Consider the following 16,227-nt stretch of genomic DNA (forward strand, 5'->3'; position numbering starts at 1 on the left):
CTGTGGTCCGTTGGGTTTTAATCGCAACTCTTTACATTCTGAACCTTTTCTAATTTGGTTTACCACTGTTATCTCCCTCTTCACTTCCTTCAAGTATTGGGACGACTTGGCTTGGTTTTTGGTTAACTTTGGGCGATTTGGTTGGTTCGTAATAACGTTCGCTTTCATCGGTCTTCTTCTTCTTCGAATATGCTATCGGAGATAGCAGCGAAGTGGGTTGCTAAGAATTCTCAGGTATATGAGGTAAAACAAAAATCCTGTCTTTTGCATCATGATAGGGACACGTCTCCTCCAAATTCTGTTCATTGTCTTCGGGGAAGTTCTTCGGATTCTGTGGATTTGTGTCTAATTTTCGACAGCGCATGGTCTTCGTCGGATAATTGTGCTGGTATGGGTTGGATTCTTCGAAGGATTGACTCTTCGCAGGTTCTTAAAGGTGGCGCAAGGGCTCGTCACTTAGCTTTAGCTCTTCAGGCGGAATTACAAGCGTGTCTCTGTGCACCCCAAATGGGTATTCGAAAAGGTTACAATGGTATTCTCATGTACACCGATTGTCTACCTTGGTTTCCTTGCTATGTGGTTCGGGGTCTATTCCTATTTTTGCTAATTGGCTATTCCGTGATATCAAGTTTGCTATTTTGAGTCTTACTTTGTGCATAATTAGAAAGGTCCCTCGTTCTTGGATTACTCCAGCTCATTGGTTGGCCACGACAGCGAGACGTCGTCAGCTTTTATATTTTTCTTTTTGACTTTTTATTTTGTTTGATAGTTTTTCTTGTCAAAAAAATAAATAAATAGATAAAATAATGTAATATCAACGTTGCTCATTAAAAAATAAATAGATAAATACTCTCTCTGTCCCTTTATTTTTGCCCCAATGTCATTTGTTGGGTCAAATATTATAAACTTTGACCATAAATTACCATTAATCTTATAAAGATAATATAATCATGAGTGATCTTGTTAGATTCGCCTAATTGCACATTTTATTAATATTACATTTTTATAATTTTTATGTTGATGGAAATGAAAATACGTGCGTTTTAAGACGCGTCTTGAACACCGTGAAAAGTCAAATGAGGCAAAAAAAATAGGGACAGAAGGAGTAAATAACATGGATGCACCTAATGTTCTCTGAACATTGACAGTAACATTCTCCACTGTTCGAAGATTTTCCTAATTTTGGCTGATGACTATTCCTCAGTAATAATCTTACTAGCTTTTATTCAATTTTGGTTGTATTTCGAGATTTTCGACCCTCTTTCCCGCCATCACCCTAGCACATAGGCCCACATAATTTATTCAATATTACGGAGTACCAATATAGCTATGGTTGCCAACTCCAAGCATGAATCATGCATTTTGATTACTATTAATTTGCACTAAGGAGCCCCTGGATGCAACAAGCAACACATCCTTGTAACGTGCACTTGCACATAAGTGAAGCAAGCAAACAACTCAAGGATTTACCAGAGAGTAAACCACAAAACCTGTTACCATTCTACACTCGATTAAGCAAGACATAATTTTGTCAACTATAAATAAATCATCATACTTTACCAGATTGAACGTTCACTGAATCAGCAAGGAATACAGTTTTAATCTTTTAACATAAATCAACACGCATAACACAGCAAATCTACTATCAGTTTTGGATGAAACTAACATAATGCCCTGAAAGAGCAACTCCCTCAAATCGTTAGACCTACACTTCAGAGAAAAGCAATGAAAATAATTTGGCAACACTGTTTCTTGCAGAAATTAACTGACCCTAAAAAGAATATACATTATCATGCTCCTTAATGTTAGACCTACAGTAGTTACAGCAAAACCAGGCAATTTCACCACTGATATTCCTGTCTCACTCTCCCAGAAAGACCAAAATGAAACGGTAGAATGATTTCAGGTCAGAGGCAATGTATATGAGCACAAAACCCTTGTATCCAGAGAATTACTAGCCCTCCCCGACTAAGCTCAGCTACAAAAAAGAAACTTGAACTAGAGCTGAATCTTCTGTCCAAATCTAGCAACGTTAACCGGTTGATCAGGACTTGTTCAGGATGTATTTTTCATACAAAGCAATATAATCTTTCTTCTTAGCAGGGGCCCGAAGCTTAAACACCTCATCACCAAAATTATGTTCAGTGAGCTCTTGCTTGAGCTTCTGAATGGTGAACTTTCTATAGTCTTGCGTGTCATTTTGCTGACTGCTTTCATCATCATCACCGGTAAAAGCAGAATCACAATCACCTGCTGAGGCTGCTTGCTGTAGTGGACTGATTGTACTTTTTCTTCTTTTGCTTGCCCTTGCTTTATCAACATCCATATCCCCCGCAGAGTCCACTGCCACATCATGCTCATCCACCCTGGAACGCTTCCCATGTGAGGCAGACTTCAGCTTGGCATCAAGGGCAGACTCATTCAAACGAACTGATGTCAGCTCTTGCTGGACCAGGTCAAGTTTAGCTTGGGTAGCCTGCAGCTGATGAGACAGTGCCTCTGCTCGGCGATTTGCTTCACCCCTAGCAACACGCTCGGTCTCAAGAAGACTCTCCAGTACTTGAACAGTGCTAGCTCTTTGCTCACTGTTAGATTTCATCAGCAATTCAATTTCCTTCTGCCTTTCTTCAACCTGAGCCTCCAGCAGTCTTACTTTAGCATTGGCATCCGTTTCGGATGTACGGAGTGTTTTCAGTTCATTTGCTAGATCATTTTTCTCTCTCTCCAAGTGATCAATTTGCCTCTCAGCCCGCTCAATATGGGCCAATCTTTCCATAGCAGTCCGCTGAATTTCATTCTTTTCCTTCTGAGCAGCAGCTGCATCTAATCGTGCTTTATCAGCCACCTCAGTAGCTCTTTTAGCTTCTTTTTCAGCAACTCTACATCTTTCTTGCACCTCATCAAACCTCTTGAACTCAGACTGATATTTCTGTTCCAGATGTATTTTCTCCTGCTCAAGTGTGTTAGCTTCTCTCTCATATGATTGCGCGGTAGCATTTGCAGCATTCAGCTTCTCATTCAACTCCTTTATGTCACTTCTCATGCCTGCTATTTGAAGCTCATAGCTAGCTATCTTGGATCCAGCAGCCTGAGGGAAAGAATGTAAATCTAATAAATGAACTTATATAACAAAGAAAACATAAAATGCTAATATCAACAAGCCAATGGGATTAGTTCATGAGGTCAATAGAGTACCAAAGAACACTCACAAGAATATTCTGGTTATTATTCAGTATTTACCTAAAATAAATCAAGGAATTAACCATATATCTGCAAGTATTAATGATTATTTTTTAATTCAAAACAAGCTATACAAGATACCTTCAATTCAATTTCATTTGGGGTTTAAAAAATACCTTCAACTCAAAACCCAAAGTTGCCAATCGCTGCTCCGCATGCTCAATATTTGCTGCTTGCTTTTTAATTTCCTCTTCCTATAAACATAACAATGAGTAGAAAGATTAACATGTGAATATTGAGCTCACTATAATTCTGTTGTAAAACTTATAATTACAACTACATGTTATTTTAATTTGTAAATATCCTGTCAAAAAAAAAAAATTATGTTTAAATAGCACAGGACAGCAAAGGCAGAAAACCATTATAACTTGACAAAAAATAATAAAGACCTTCTTTGCCAGACTACTGGAAAATTCACTTCTAATAGTATCTTCCCGTGATTGCCTAGTCTTATCTGCACGCTCCTGCACAGCAGCTGCCTTTTCAAGAGCTGCTTTAGCTTCTCGAACAGCAATATCATATTTCCTCTTCCATTCATCTGCTTCCTCTTGAGAAGATTGAACTTGTTCACGAGCAGCAGCCAATCTTGCTTCTGCAGCACTAGTTCTGGACTTGAGAACATCTCTATCAGCACTCGCTTGTTCTTCTTCATCTTTCTTCTTTGATAGGACATGCTCATATTTCCTTTTCCAATCAGAAGATTCCTGCCTAACAGACTCCAGAGATTTCAACAGGCCGGAAGATTTTTCCTCCAAGGAGCTGCATTTACTCTGCAAAGAAGTTATATGACTCATATACTCATCAGCAACCTTCTTCTTTTCATTTATAGCATCCTCATAACGCTTCATATACTCAGATTTTGACTTCTCATTTGCTTCCAACTGTTTGTTGAGCATATTCATCTTATCTTCGATAGATCGACACTTTAAACTTAAGGAACTTTTCTCAGATGTGACCTGATCAATTCGCTTCCTGACAAGGTCTGCAATTGGACCTTCCAAACTGGAAAACTTTAAAGTTTAGTTAGCCCAGTCGACACTAAGAAATTTCAAAGGAAAAGAGGAGAGCAAACCTTTGCAGAAGAAAATTTGCTAGTCTATGCCATTTTTCAGGACCATAAGTTGACTTTTCAAATTCTGAACAAAGGTCATCAAGGATCTGCATATCGAAATATTCTCAAAGTCAGAATTCCAAATGCAAGATTGCAAGAATGTATAGATGTAGTGAAACAAGCACTTGTGCACCCACTTGCAAACAACATCATGTCATGACAATAAGTGCCACCACAAAATCTAATGTATCAACGCACATAAGCAGCAAACATCAAAAGGCAGCTAAACATATTTCCTTTAATCTTCTTTAAACAGTAGGACACATAGAGCACAAACAAGTAGCAGCTTTTGAATTCCGGTACACTATAGAAAATTACATACCATAGCACTATTAACAAAAAGATCTCCAACATGATGGTATGATTGAATGGTCAGAATACTAAAAAGGGGTTGAGCAATTATCCAAAAGTCCCAAAATAAAATCAAATAAACAATTTGGATAGGAATCTGGAATTGGATTGCAAAATCCAAAATTTTGATTTCCATATTGCTTTGTTGAATGCGTAATCATTCAATCTAATCCCAAACTCTTTTGACAAAATAAAAACTAAAATGGAGATGTTAAACGGTTGTTTTTTATTACAACCTCTCTAATGTCAAAGGGGGAAAGGTTGCACATATCAGCCTCAACCCCCTCCCCCCTTTCCATATTGCTTTGATGAATGCGTAATCATTCAATCTAATCCCAAACTCTTTTGACAAAATAAAAACTAAAATGGAGATGTTAAACGGTTGTTTTTTATTACAACCTCTCTAATGTCAAAGGGGGAAAGGTTGCACATATCAGCCTCAACCCTCTCCCCCCTTTCCTTCCCTGCCATGGCAGAAGCATCTTTAAACGCCCTTGAGTACTTTGATGGTTACGCAATGACCAAAACTATCACGAACATCTTTCCAAAACCAATAATCACCACCACCCCCCCCCCCACCTTTCCCTCCAGCTTCACCTTCTATTAAGATGCAAACTTAAAGACGGGAGTATGGGACAGAAGGATCCCCTTTGCATTTTTTTTTTTCAACCGGGGGGGGGGGGGTGTAATTTGTAAATATAAGGGTGGGAATGGATTTGACATAATTTTTGGTAGAATTTAGAATTCAAATTTTGCAATCCAAATATCTTAGATTGGAATGGATATGACAGAATATTTGAATTAATAATACGGAGTATGAATTATCAAGATCCCACATGATTATATTTTGCTAAACATATAAATTAATAATTAAGGTCAATTGTAAGAATATGATATTGTAAATTTTTAAGAGTAGGTGTGTAGCAACTAAAGGTGAACAGATAAAGTATACTCCAATAATTATAATAGCGTAAAAAAATTATAAAAACCTAAAAAGACTTTAAATCAAATTTTATCGCGACAACTGCAGCACAATCTGAAAGATCTTCTGGATCTCTCTTTCTCTCTCTCTCTCTACACCCACTCTTTACATTTTTGAATCCCTGTCACTACCCTGTAAACAAAACATAGCTAGACCAAACCCAGCCCTTGAAGGAATTACTTTATGTTCTACCTTAGCAAAACTGCAAATCAGAAATTTTACTTGCCCAATGAGATGAGGTTCTGAACTTTGACAAAAATTAGACTGACAATTGAATATGAAGCTTTGAGTATTGAGGGATATACCCCAAGAAAACCCATCCGGGATTGAACTTATTATGTAATAAGGTTTCAGGATGGAGTTACAAACTAATACTATCTACAATACAAGAATTTATGTACCTCAAAACTTTATGTACCATTCCTAAATGCCATCAAATAGAAAAGATGGAGACGGCCATTTCAAGTCTCCATTCTAACCAATTAAACTGTCTGAGACAGACCTAGTAATCCTACAAAACTAGTCTCAGATGTGTTGTCTACGACACACAGAGAGGAAGGGGCCGAGTGAAGAAACAGGAGAGCAGCAGCCAGAAGTTTGATTAATAGACAATAAAGATGGAATTAAACAAGGTAAGCATAGAGATGCACAAAATAAATTATATATAAATAAATAAATATTTAAAATAAAAATTAGAATAAAAGGATTGTGCAGGAATTTCTAAATTTATAAAGACAGCCATCAGATGAAAAGAGTAAGAGCTACAAAAACAAATCACCTTGAAGACTTGCTCCAACTTTGCATCGGCAGAATGACAAGCTGCTCGCAATCTCTTTTCCATATTCTGAATAGCATTCAAGCATTTCATCTCTGCCTCCATATAAGCATTCCTTTTGTAATCCTGAATAGACAGTAAAATAATCAAGGATCTAAAAGCCAAAAAATGATCCAACCTAAACTTAGGATCTCAAAAGCCCACAAAATTATAGCTCAAAAATCTCACCCAAATATTGAGATTGCGCATTAAAATTAGTGTGACTACAGTGAATTTAGACCCAACAAGACAACCCAACCTTACTATCTGAGAGAAAAATGATTTAACCAGGGTAAATATTTTAAGATCATACTAAACGTTAATATCAAACGGCAAAGCAAACCCAAAAATCTAGACCCGATCAACATGTTTGACAGTCTACAATAAAGTCTTGTCACAATCAAATTATTTAACACCATTGGTGTACAACTGAAATTTTACAGCACCAACAATGATATAGCATTTTACAGAAGCAATTGCTCAAAAAATAATCAAACATACCACTTCTTTGATTATCGGAAATAGCAAATTAAAAAGACCTTTAAAAAAATTGGAACATCATATAAGTCAAAAAAATTTAACTGTCCCCAAGTTGTCTGCTGCTAAATATACTGCCGAACATCAGTTCAGGAACAATTTATACTACCGAACACTTAATAAGTGATTCAAACACTATATCTGCAGTAGCCCACCTCCAATGGATGCAGTCAGTACTCCAGGCATTAAAAAAAATTATTGCAGATGAAGAAACAAGTACAGTAAATAGAAATTGCAAGTCGTATATTAAGTACCTCAAAAGCCTTCTTAAAGAATGCTTGGAGTAGCTTCTCAAATTTCTGCCTAACTGGACCAGCCCCCACAGCACAAGCATTAAAGATACCCAAGGCCTTCTGTACAGCCACTTCATGTGCTTCTCTTAGTGCTGCCTAAAAACCAAAACAATTAAAAAATATGTAACAGAGACGCGATAAAAAAATAAAAAAAAATAAAATAATTAATACAAAATATATATATATATATATATATATATATATATATATATATATATATATATATATATATTCGGAACCAAACTTACTTCCTCAGCTGGCTTAGAACGGTCAAAAGAGGACATATACTCTTCAGTAGCGGAATCATATGCCCTTCTGCACTCAGATTCTTCAACACTCTACAGAATAAAGAGTTGATGCATTAGACAAAGCATTTAGCTTTAATTAATACAGATTATCATTGCAAATATAAACCAGACTGCAGAAATGGGAGATAACAACCGAACTAGAAATGCTTTACCATATACTCCCTTCGTCCCTTATAGTTTGCCCCATTATCTTTTTTAAGCTGTCCCTAAAATATTACCCCATACCATCACTCATGGGGGACAACTAAACTCTTACAAAATTAATTTTAGGTCCCACAACTCTTCTCTCTCATCAGTTCCACTCAATAAAACCTTAATAAAATAAAATATGACTATGGAGCAAACAATTGGGGAAGGATGGAGTAATATATTTCAGCTAAGGAAAAAGGAGAGTTGAATAAAAATATTAGAAAAATGAAACTTTAGTTATAAAGTGAATTAGAAAATTAATATCTTGAGTAAATATTCTACTAGTAAGCTATATGACTCTGACTGTCACTTTTGACTCTACTTAGATCCCACAATTTTAAGAAGATTATACTTCCTTCGTCTTCAAAATTTGCCAACACTCTCCTATTTGGAATTTGCAAAATTATTGCAATATTTACTTAATTTGGCTAATGTTTCTCTACATCTCTTCCCTCATTTGTCTCTCCTCTCTCATTATAATCTGAGCATCCCCCTATGTTTCAAATTTTGTAGAACAGAGGAAGTTAGAAGGAAAAGGAAAAGAAAAAGCCTAAAAAAGTATCATAAAATGGAAATGAGAGATTACACATATGACAGGGATGCACAAGTAATTCATATTGAATGTGAAGTACACCACCAATCCACCATGAGAACAAATAGCTAATTATTTCAGATCTAAACCTACAATCTGAAAACTATACCATCAAGAGATAGACAGGACAGACAGGACCACTCCTTACCCTCCTACTTACTAAATAGATATCTCCTGGGTGCCTAAAGGTGTGGAGCATTGATCATATCATATGAAAATGAAGGTCAATGCAGCAACACTGCGCAATGCTTGTACACCACAGGTGATTTAAAGCACAATACAAATATTCACACCACAGTTATTTTTGCACATATTTTTGCTTCTCAATCAGATCTGACAATGCACAAGGAAAGCAAATTCCATAGAAACAACTACAGGAGGCAAATTCAAATAATCATAGGTATAATTATACTTCCTCCGTTCCCCTAATATGCAACATGGGGAGAGGGGGGGGGCACGGATTTTAAGAAGAAGAGAGCGATAGAGAGGAATAAAGATAGGAACCCATGTGATGAGAAGAGAGAAAGAGAGAAAACATGTGCAAATAGGGAAATGTTGCAATATTAGTGAAACTTCCTAAAATGGTAATTGTTGCACTATTTGTGGAATGGAGGAAGTATTATTAACCATGGACGTAGCATCACATCTGCTCTAAATATGTCAAATAGGCTCTGACTAAGAAAGCCCAAATCAACACCAAGAAACTGATGAACTCTGGCAATCATATCTGTTTGCATCAAAGAGTGATATAAATGGAGACATCTTGCATCAAGCAGCCAAAACTTATACTAATTGCACAAACATAATATTATAACTGAATACTGACCTGCCAAGAAGATGTAATGGTAGGGACTGCCCCATGATTTAATGCATCCAAAAATGATTGTGTAATACCAGCTAGCATTGGTCCATTCATTGTGGTTGCTCCCATTTGCTTTGGCCTAGTTCTCTCAAACACAAACCTCGTCAACGCATCCAATCCAGATTTAAATTCTGGCCTCAATCTGTCTAACTGCACATAGTGAATATTGTATCAGTAGACTATCTAAAGAACAATGAAAAAACAGCAATTAGGTGAATACTAACTGAGATTTGGTCCATGCGCTGTAGTTGACTTTCATTGTTTAATGGCCGCACAAGAGTGAAGCATTCTCTATCTGGAAAAAGAGCTCGAATTGACTCCCGAATCTAATCATCATAACATTTATGGGTGAGCAGTTGTAACTGGACATGTATAATAAATTTAACATACTAAGCAATCTCTCAACATAATTCATACACACAAAGCATAAAACACAGTGTCTAAACTCTAATGTAACAAAGAGCATTCTTTACTTTACCAAGTCTTTGTAAACAAATAAATACAAAAAGAACAGAATGTTTTAACATTTACATCCAATCAACTGCTGAAAACAACAGTCTCTCCAATTATATGGTTGTTTCTATATTTCCTGCCAATAATTACCTCATTCTTGGCAGAAACATCTTTTGCACCTCCTTGTACAGGTCTCAAAGCAAGCTCCAGATAATCTCGGGGAGTTATTTTCCTATTATCTTCAGTCAAGTCCAAATAGAAGTCCTGAAAGCAATATTTGACAAGATCATTCCTAAGAAATATACAAAATTGGATCAGTTGCTAGTCATGCTACAAAAGAAATTACCCTTAAAAGCCAAACAAAGATTGGAGAGAACTGTCCTAGCTCAGAAGCTGATGTCTTGCCTCCGGAAGCTCTCACTCGAATATGTTTGGTCATTTCAGTTACAAGAGAGAGACGATCGAGTGCAGCCTCATCAATTCCACCCATCTGAATCAAATATAGGAAAAATTAATGTACCAATTTTGGAATCATAACTTATATTCAGAGATCAGTGTTATATTTGCAATGTATTTCATGTATCAAACACCAACAAATCACACAGCTAGAATAACAGTGCAAAAGAATTTTATTGACAAGAAACAAAAATAAACGTGTACTGTATGTTCATATTCTGAACCTAATATGGGTTGGTATGGGTGTAGTGACGAGAGATAAAGAAGGGTCAGTTTTATATGCAGCATCCAAAAGAATAAGGGCATGGTGGTCGGTCGAAGTAGCGGAAGCAAAGGCAATTACCTGGGCTCTAAACTTGGGATCAAAGTTCGGACACAGCAATGCTATTGTAGAAACTGATTGCCAAGTCATTTTCACAAAACTCATGAGGGAGGAGAGGCACAACACGGATCTGGACATGGTGTTAAGTGATGCTATGGCTCAAAGTACACGGCATAGTAGCCTACAATGGAGCCATGTGAAGAGGGAAGGAAATACGGTGGCTCATAATCTTGCAAAATTTATCCCCTTTGATCCCGAGCAAATTTGGTTTAATTGTGTTCCCCCTACTGTTTCCCACTATGTAAGGATGGATATTTTTGCTATTTAATTTATTGATTAGCTTTCTTTCAAAAAATAAAAAAAAAAATAAAAAAATAATAATAATAATAATTCTGAACCTAATATAATAGACAAAGAGCAGTATTCAAATTTTGCAATATATCAAACTCCAATATATCACACAGCTTGAAAAATCAAGATATTCTGTCAGGAGACTCAGGACTACATTCTACAAGCAATTAATGGCTTGCTAATAAACACAAATAGACATGTTTCTAACCTGGTTGTAGATGAACATGCTGGACAATAGGACAGCCAAGGAAAAGATCTGGGTGCTGTATGTTCCCTGAAGAAGACTCCGATTACAACAGAGGATATATTTAAAACACTTCAAGAAAATAAATAATTGCAAAATAAAAAAAGCATAAACATTGATGCTAGACCACCCTTGATGCAAACCTAACATTAACTAATGCTAACTTGCTTAGAGCATCTATTCTAATGATCCACAATTTTGAATTATGAGTCTATCTCTTCCTTTTTTCTTGTGCCATAGCCCATTGGAGGACAGAGATAGAGAGAGGCAGATCATTGGTTCATGGGATGGTTGAATCATCCTCTCCTCCTCTCTATATCTCTATCCTCATTTCTTGTGCCATGGAAGGATAGAGATTCAACAACCAAAAATGTATTGTGAAATATATTGCCCTTAACAATCAAGTCCAAACATAAATTACTTTCAAACCCAATAAGTAGGGAATTCTAACCGTCTGATCATAGGCATCAATCCCCTCACTGTCCAAGAGAATTAGGTTATATTCAGTTCCATCTAAAGCAGTCCTCTTTAGCGGAACGCTCCATAGCCAAAGCCCTTTGGTGCACGGCTTATGGGTAGATGCAACTTGAAATCCGCTGCTCCTGCCTAGAAGCTAAAATAACATGAACCATGTAAACCAATCAATGAAATAATAATTTCAAAATTGAAAGAAAAGGAATATAATGAAATAAAAGTAGTTTGTATTACGATGATCACCAGCTGATGACATACAAATTTGGAAAACCAACTTGAGTAAGAGCATGAACATAAGAGGAAATTTAATGAAGAATAAGCATCAAGCAGTCAAGACACGTATTAATTTAATGTAAGCATCAAAAGCTCAAGACACAAAGATTATCACACGGTGCCCAATTTCGTATGGAAATGCAGAATGCATAGCAATAGCTTGCTTTGCCATCTCAATGTTTCTCTAAAGCAAAGAGATATAGCTACAGAAAAGTTACAATTAAGCTTAAGCCTAAGATATTAAATACAGCTCAGCAGCAAAGCCATAATCAACCAAGTACAGAAGGAGGCCTGATGTTACGCAGGACATATGCCTCTGTTTTTTTTTTTTTACTTGCAATACTTTTTTTTCACGTTTGCCAATGCAGAACTTCAACCATTAATATCTTTTTTTTTTTTAACAACCATTAATATCTTAATTTATGCATTTGCAAAATTATAAAAATAAAATTTAAATAAAGTACACATTGAGATGGATCTAACACAATCTCATATGGCTATATGAATAGTGTACTTTCATAACATAAAAGATTAAAAAAAAAAAAAAAAAAAAAAAAAAAAACAAGGGAATTACTTTTTACATGAAAATTATATTGTATTACAAAGTTGTAAAACACCAATATGCAAGATTGGATTGTTCAGTGATCACCAGGCAGCTCTTTATTATCAGGTCCAATTATATAAATTACATTGTTCTACTTTCACACATCAGTGCGCTACAAAAAGGATGACACATCCTAACATTCAAAAATTTCTCTTTGACAATAGGAGGAGATAATAAGATACTTCATATATGCTAGACAGGGAGATGAAGACATCATTTAAAAAAAAAAAAAAAAAAAAAAAAAAAAAAAAAAAAAGATTCTTTATATGGCATTTTCTCTTGCAAACTACCTATGATGACAAAAGATAATCATGGTATTATGAAGACAGGCTTAAAACAGCAAAGTCAAGTGCAGCATTCCAGGAAGTAGTATCACATCATAAATGTTCTAATTCACTTTTTGATAGGTTACAAAGAATCAAAGGGAGAATTACAAAGGAAACCAAAATATGTCACAACCCTAATAAAAATAAAATTAAAAAAAAAAAAAAAAAACTTATAAGGATAACACATGCAAAGAGTTTAAAACAACAGCACAACATCCTCAAAATAATAGTAGAAAAGCTTGTAGGGGTAATTGGTAAAGCTTTCCCCATATAATTTACCTTTCCTCTCCTTCCAAGTACGCCACCAAATAGTAAATATAAAATATAAATAAATTTCCACAAATCTGCAATCCATTTATCCTTCAACCTCCTCTTACAGTCTCCCAGAATGTCTTTCATTTTACCAAGCTGGAATGTTGGACTCAGTGAATTCTCAACATATTAAAAACTAAGGGCTATAAATTATTTTTAAGAACCAACTAATGTCATAATGTATTTCTGCTACTGAATCTATGCAACTAATACAGATTATTTATCTACTCAGACTCCAGAAACTCTTAAAATCCTTCAATAGCACTACAGCAATACCATTTGGCCCATAAATCTTCAAGGCATTATGCTTGGTAGATACCATTAATCCAATTTCATGTCATCATTGTGTACTACGTAAAGTTAGCATAAGGGTATACAGCTCCATCATGAATTACTTTCCAGTTTCACCTACAATAATTTATGGGAACTACATCGCAGACCATGTTACAGAAAATATACGTCATAGCACTATCACAGTAGCAAATAAATTGAGAAAGCTTTAGGCTACTAAATGGGATTCTTGAGATAATGATGGTAAAATAGGCCTTCCAAAATGTGGTCTTTGATTAGGTTGGAAAATAATTAGTAGCAAAGTTACAATCTACGGCACTCAATGGCTTCTTGAATATACAAGTCCATGAAAAGAGGGAATCAAAGCCAGGTAAATCCTTGTTGCTTATCATTTTATCAGTGAATGGAACATGTGGAAAGAGACTCAACAATAATAACCACCACCATTAAATATGAATTGCACCAACTATATGGTCCCTTAGGATGTTAAAATGCAAGCAACCTAACCCCGAGCCTATCTAGATTAGACTACCACAAAGACAACTTTTGAATGGCAAGACATTATGCCTCATCTAAATGCTTTCAAAAAAACTCTATTAAAGGATATATCGTGCCAAAAAAATATGAACAACCTATTGTTTAAAAGGGCCCAATATCTATGGAAATACATAGGAAGTTTTTCGAAGAAAGGTGCAAGCCATTAAATGACAGTGTCAAAGCCTAAGGCCATTTCTATATGCGGCAATAATACAACGCATCAAGCCCATATTTTTTCTTAGACTTCGTTTGTTTTGATGGAAAACATTTGTTATGGAAAATCATCTTCTAAAGAAAACAATTTTCTATGGAAAACATAAAAGTGAAAAGGGTTTTCCTTCGTTTGATTATCGGAAAACTTATGATGAAATAGAAAAATGGAAGTTAAAAGGAGGGGAAGGAAGAAGAGAGAAAATAGAGAAGTGAGGAATAAAAGGAAAATGTGGCATAATTTCTTTACAATTGGAAAATGGCTTTCATTCCATAAAAAAGTAATTTTCCACCTATAGAAAATTTGTTTTTCACCCTAGTCGCACATTTTCTTGTCTTTCTTATTCATTTTACCCAAGTTATCACAACATTCCATATAAAGCATCTAATTGCATGAAAATCCAGAATAAAGGAACTTTGATCTTTATAGAAATAATTTGATTGCCTACAACAGCTAGAATTTGGTTCTCAAAGGAAGTTGTGTAAGCAATGTGACTACTATCGCAGTCTTAATCACAATAATAGTCACGGAGCCAATTACGCAGGCAATGCAGATAGTTTGTATCTGTTGCATAACTTGCAGCCTCATACCGCGGTCATAGCAAACTCAATAACATTCACAGCACGGTGCTGATTATTGACTTATAATTTACAACTCCACTTCCACCATCATATAGTGCTACTTAAGGATTATAAAGGAATAGTCTCAATACAATCAAATTACATTCTCCATTCACACCCCCAAAATCAACCCTAACTATCACAATCGAGCAACGTTGGCAACACAACCACCTCGTTAAAAATATCAAATAAAATCGAAACTTCACAAGAACCACCACTATCTAGAATCAATATAACAGTCGCTAAGCCTAGATACATAAAATCATCTTAATTTTTCCGTTCTTCAGTAAAACAGTCGCATTCAAAATTCCATCAAAGCAAACAATTCCAAAAGTTCAAACACATAATTAACTAAATTCAAACTTCTTCTTCAACCTTCCACAACAAAACCAACACCACTAAAACCCTAATTGAAAACCCTAACCCTAATTCCACAAAAATGAAAAAGAACTAACCTGATTGAGAATAAAACTCTTGCCTTGACGAGCACGACCGCAAACAGAAACAACACCAATAGGTTCTTTAACAAGCTGAAGCACCGCTAAAGCTTCTGGATCTAATCGAAACTTTCCTTTTTCATCGCAATACACGAATCTAATTGGGCGAGCTGGTCCAGTGACCGCCGGCGCCGGCGAAGAAGACGACGGCGACTGAAATTCCGACGCCGGAGATCGCAACGGCGGTGAAGGAGTTTCCGGCGAGGAATCGCCGTTGTCTTTGGCGGCGCTGATGCTTCCTCCTCGGAAGAGTCTTTGCATCATTTTTCGAAGTTGTTTGCTTTGTTTGTGCCTTTACACCGCTAAATTCTTTCTTTTATTTCTTTCTTTGCAACGTTGTTTTAGAGAGAGGGGGGAATTTAAATCGTGGTGTTGAGGAGTTTAAAATTTGCGAGGTTGCGAGGGGTGTTGGATGGTCTATGAGACTATGAATATGCCCTCTGGCCTATTGGGTTACTTGGGTATGAACTGCGGACTATGGTTGATGGATTTGGATCATCAGGGTCTGGTTCTCGAAATAATATTCAAAGAAAAATCTACTCTTTTTCACTGAGCTTCTCTCTCTAAAACAAGAGCTTCTCTCTCCTAATTCATAGAAAATTGGGGCTTGCCCCTCTTAGTTGTCCATCGGTAGTCCAGAAAGTAATCTCTATGTTGGATGGTCTTTGACTATGACATGTATGTTGGTTGTTGTTTTGTTGGATATGAACTACAAAGTATGGTTGATGGACACGGGACTCGGGTCTGGTTCTCAAAAAATTGGTCAAATAAATATCTACTCTTTCTATTTTCTTTCAACTACACTACATAGTAATCGAAAAGATTCTACAGAATACAATAGACAAAGTGTATGTAAGCCACACATAGATAGACATTTACAAGCTTCCTGATTGGTTCTTACTGTGGGTCTTGCTATATATTCTCACTACAAAAAGTAAACTAGAGTCCATTTTATCAACTGTATGAATGACAAAAAA

The 16,227-nt window shown here is 36.0% G+C and overlaps 1 protein-coding gene across 1 annotated transcript; it reads right to left on the reverse strand.

Moving 5' to 3' along the window:
• Positions 1-1,511: 1,511 nt before the first annotated feature.
• LOC110730501 (guanylate-binding protein 3-like) lies at positions 1,512-15,880 on the reverse strand. The gene is made up of 14 exons (XM_021910303.1): positions 15,209-15,880; positions 11,557-11,718; positions 11,070-11,135; positions 10,079-10,222; positions 9,883-9,996; positions 9,504-9,605; positions 9,244-9,429; positions 7,577-7,666; positions 7,290-7,424; positions 6,463-6,585; positions 4,313-4,398; positions 3,630-4,242; positions 3,357-3,434; positions 1,512-3,088 (listed from the first exon to the last, which is right to left on the reverse strand). Exons 1-14 carry the CDS (start codon positions 15,512-15,514, stop codon positions 2,045-2,047), a joined length of 3,249 nt encoding a protein of 1,082 aa, XP_021765995.1. The 5' UTR covers positions 15,515-15,880; the 3' UTR covers positions 1,512-2,044.
• Positions 15,881-16,227: the final 347 nt, after the last annotated feature.

Source organism: Chenopodium quinoa, unplaced genomic scaffold (assembly GCF_001683475.1).
Source record: "Chenopodium quinoa cultivar QQ74 unplaced genomic scaffold, ASM168347v1, whole genome shotgun sequence".
NCBI lineage: Eukaryota > Viridiplantae > Streptophyta > Magnoliopsida > Caryophyllales > Amaranthaceae > Chenopodium > Chenopodium quinoa.

Excerpts from the sequence above, each read along its gene's own strand:
- LOC110730501 (XM_021910303.1), bottom strand. The coding sequence starts at position 15,514 with ATGATGCAAAGACTCTTCCGAGGAGGAAGCATCAGCGCCGCCAAAGAC. Across the intron at positions 6,586-7,289 it reads TCTTTAAGAAGGCTTTTGAG|GATTACAAAAGGAATGCTTA; the intron begins GTACTTAATATA and ends CTGTCTATTCAG. Across the intron at positions 3,089-3,356 it reads CTTTGGGTTTTGAGTTGAAG|GCTGCTGGATCCAAGATAGC; the intron begins GTATTTTTTAAA and ends TCTTTCCCTCAG.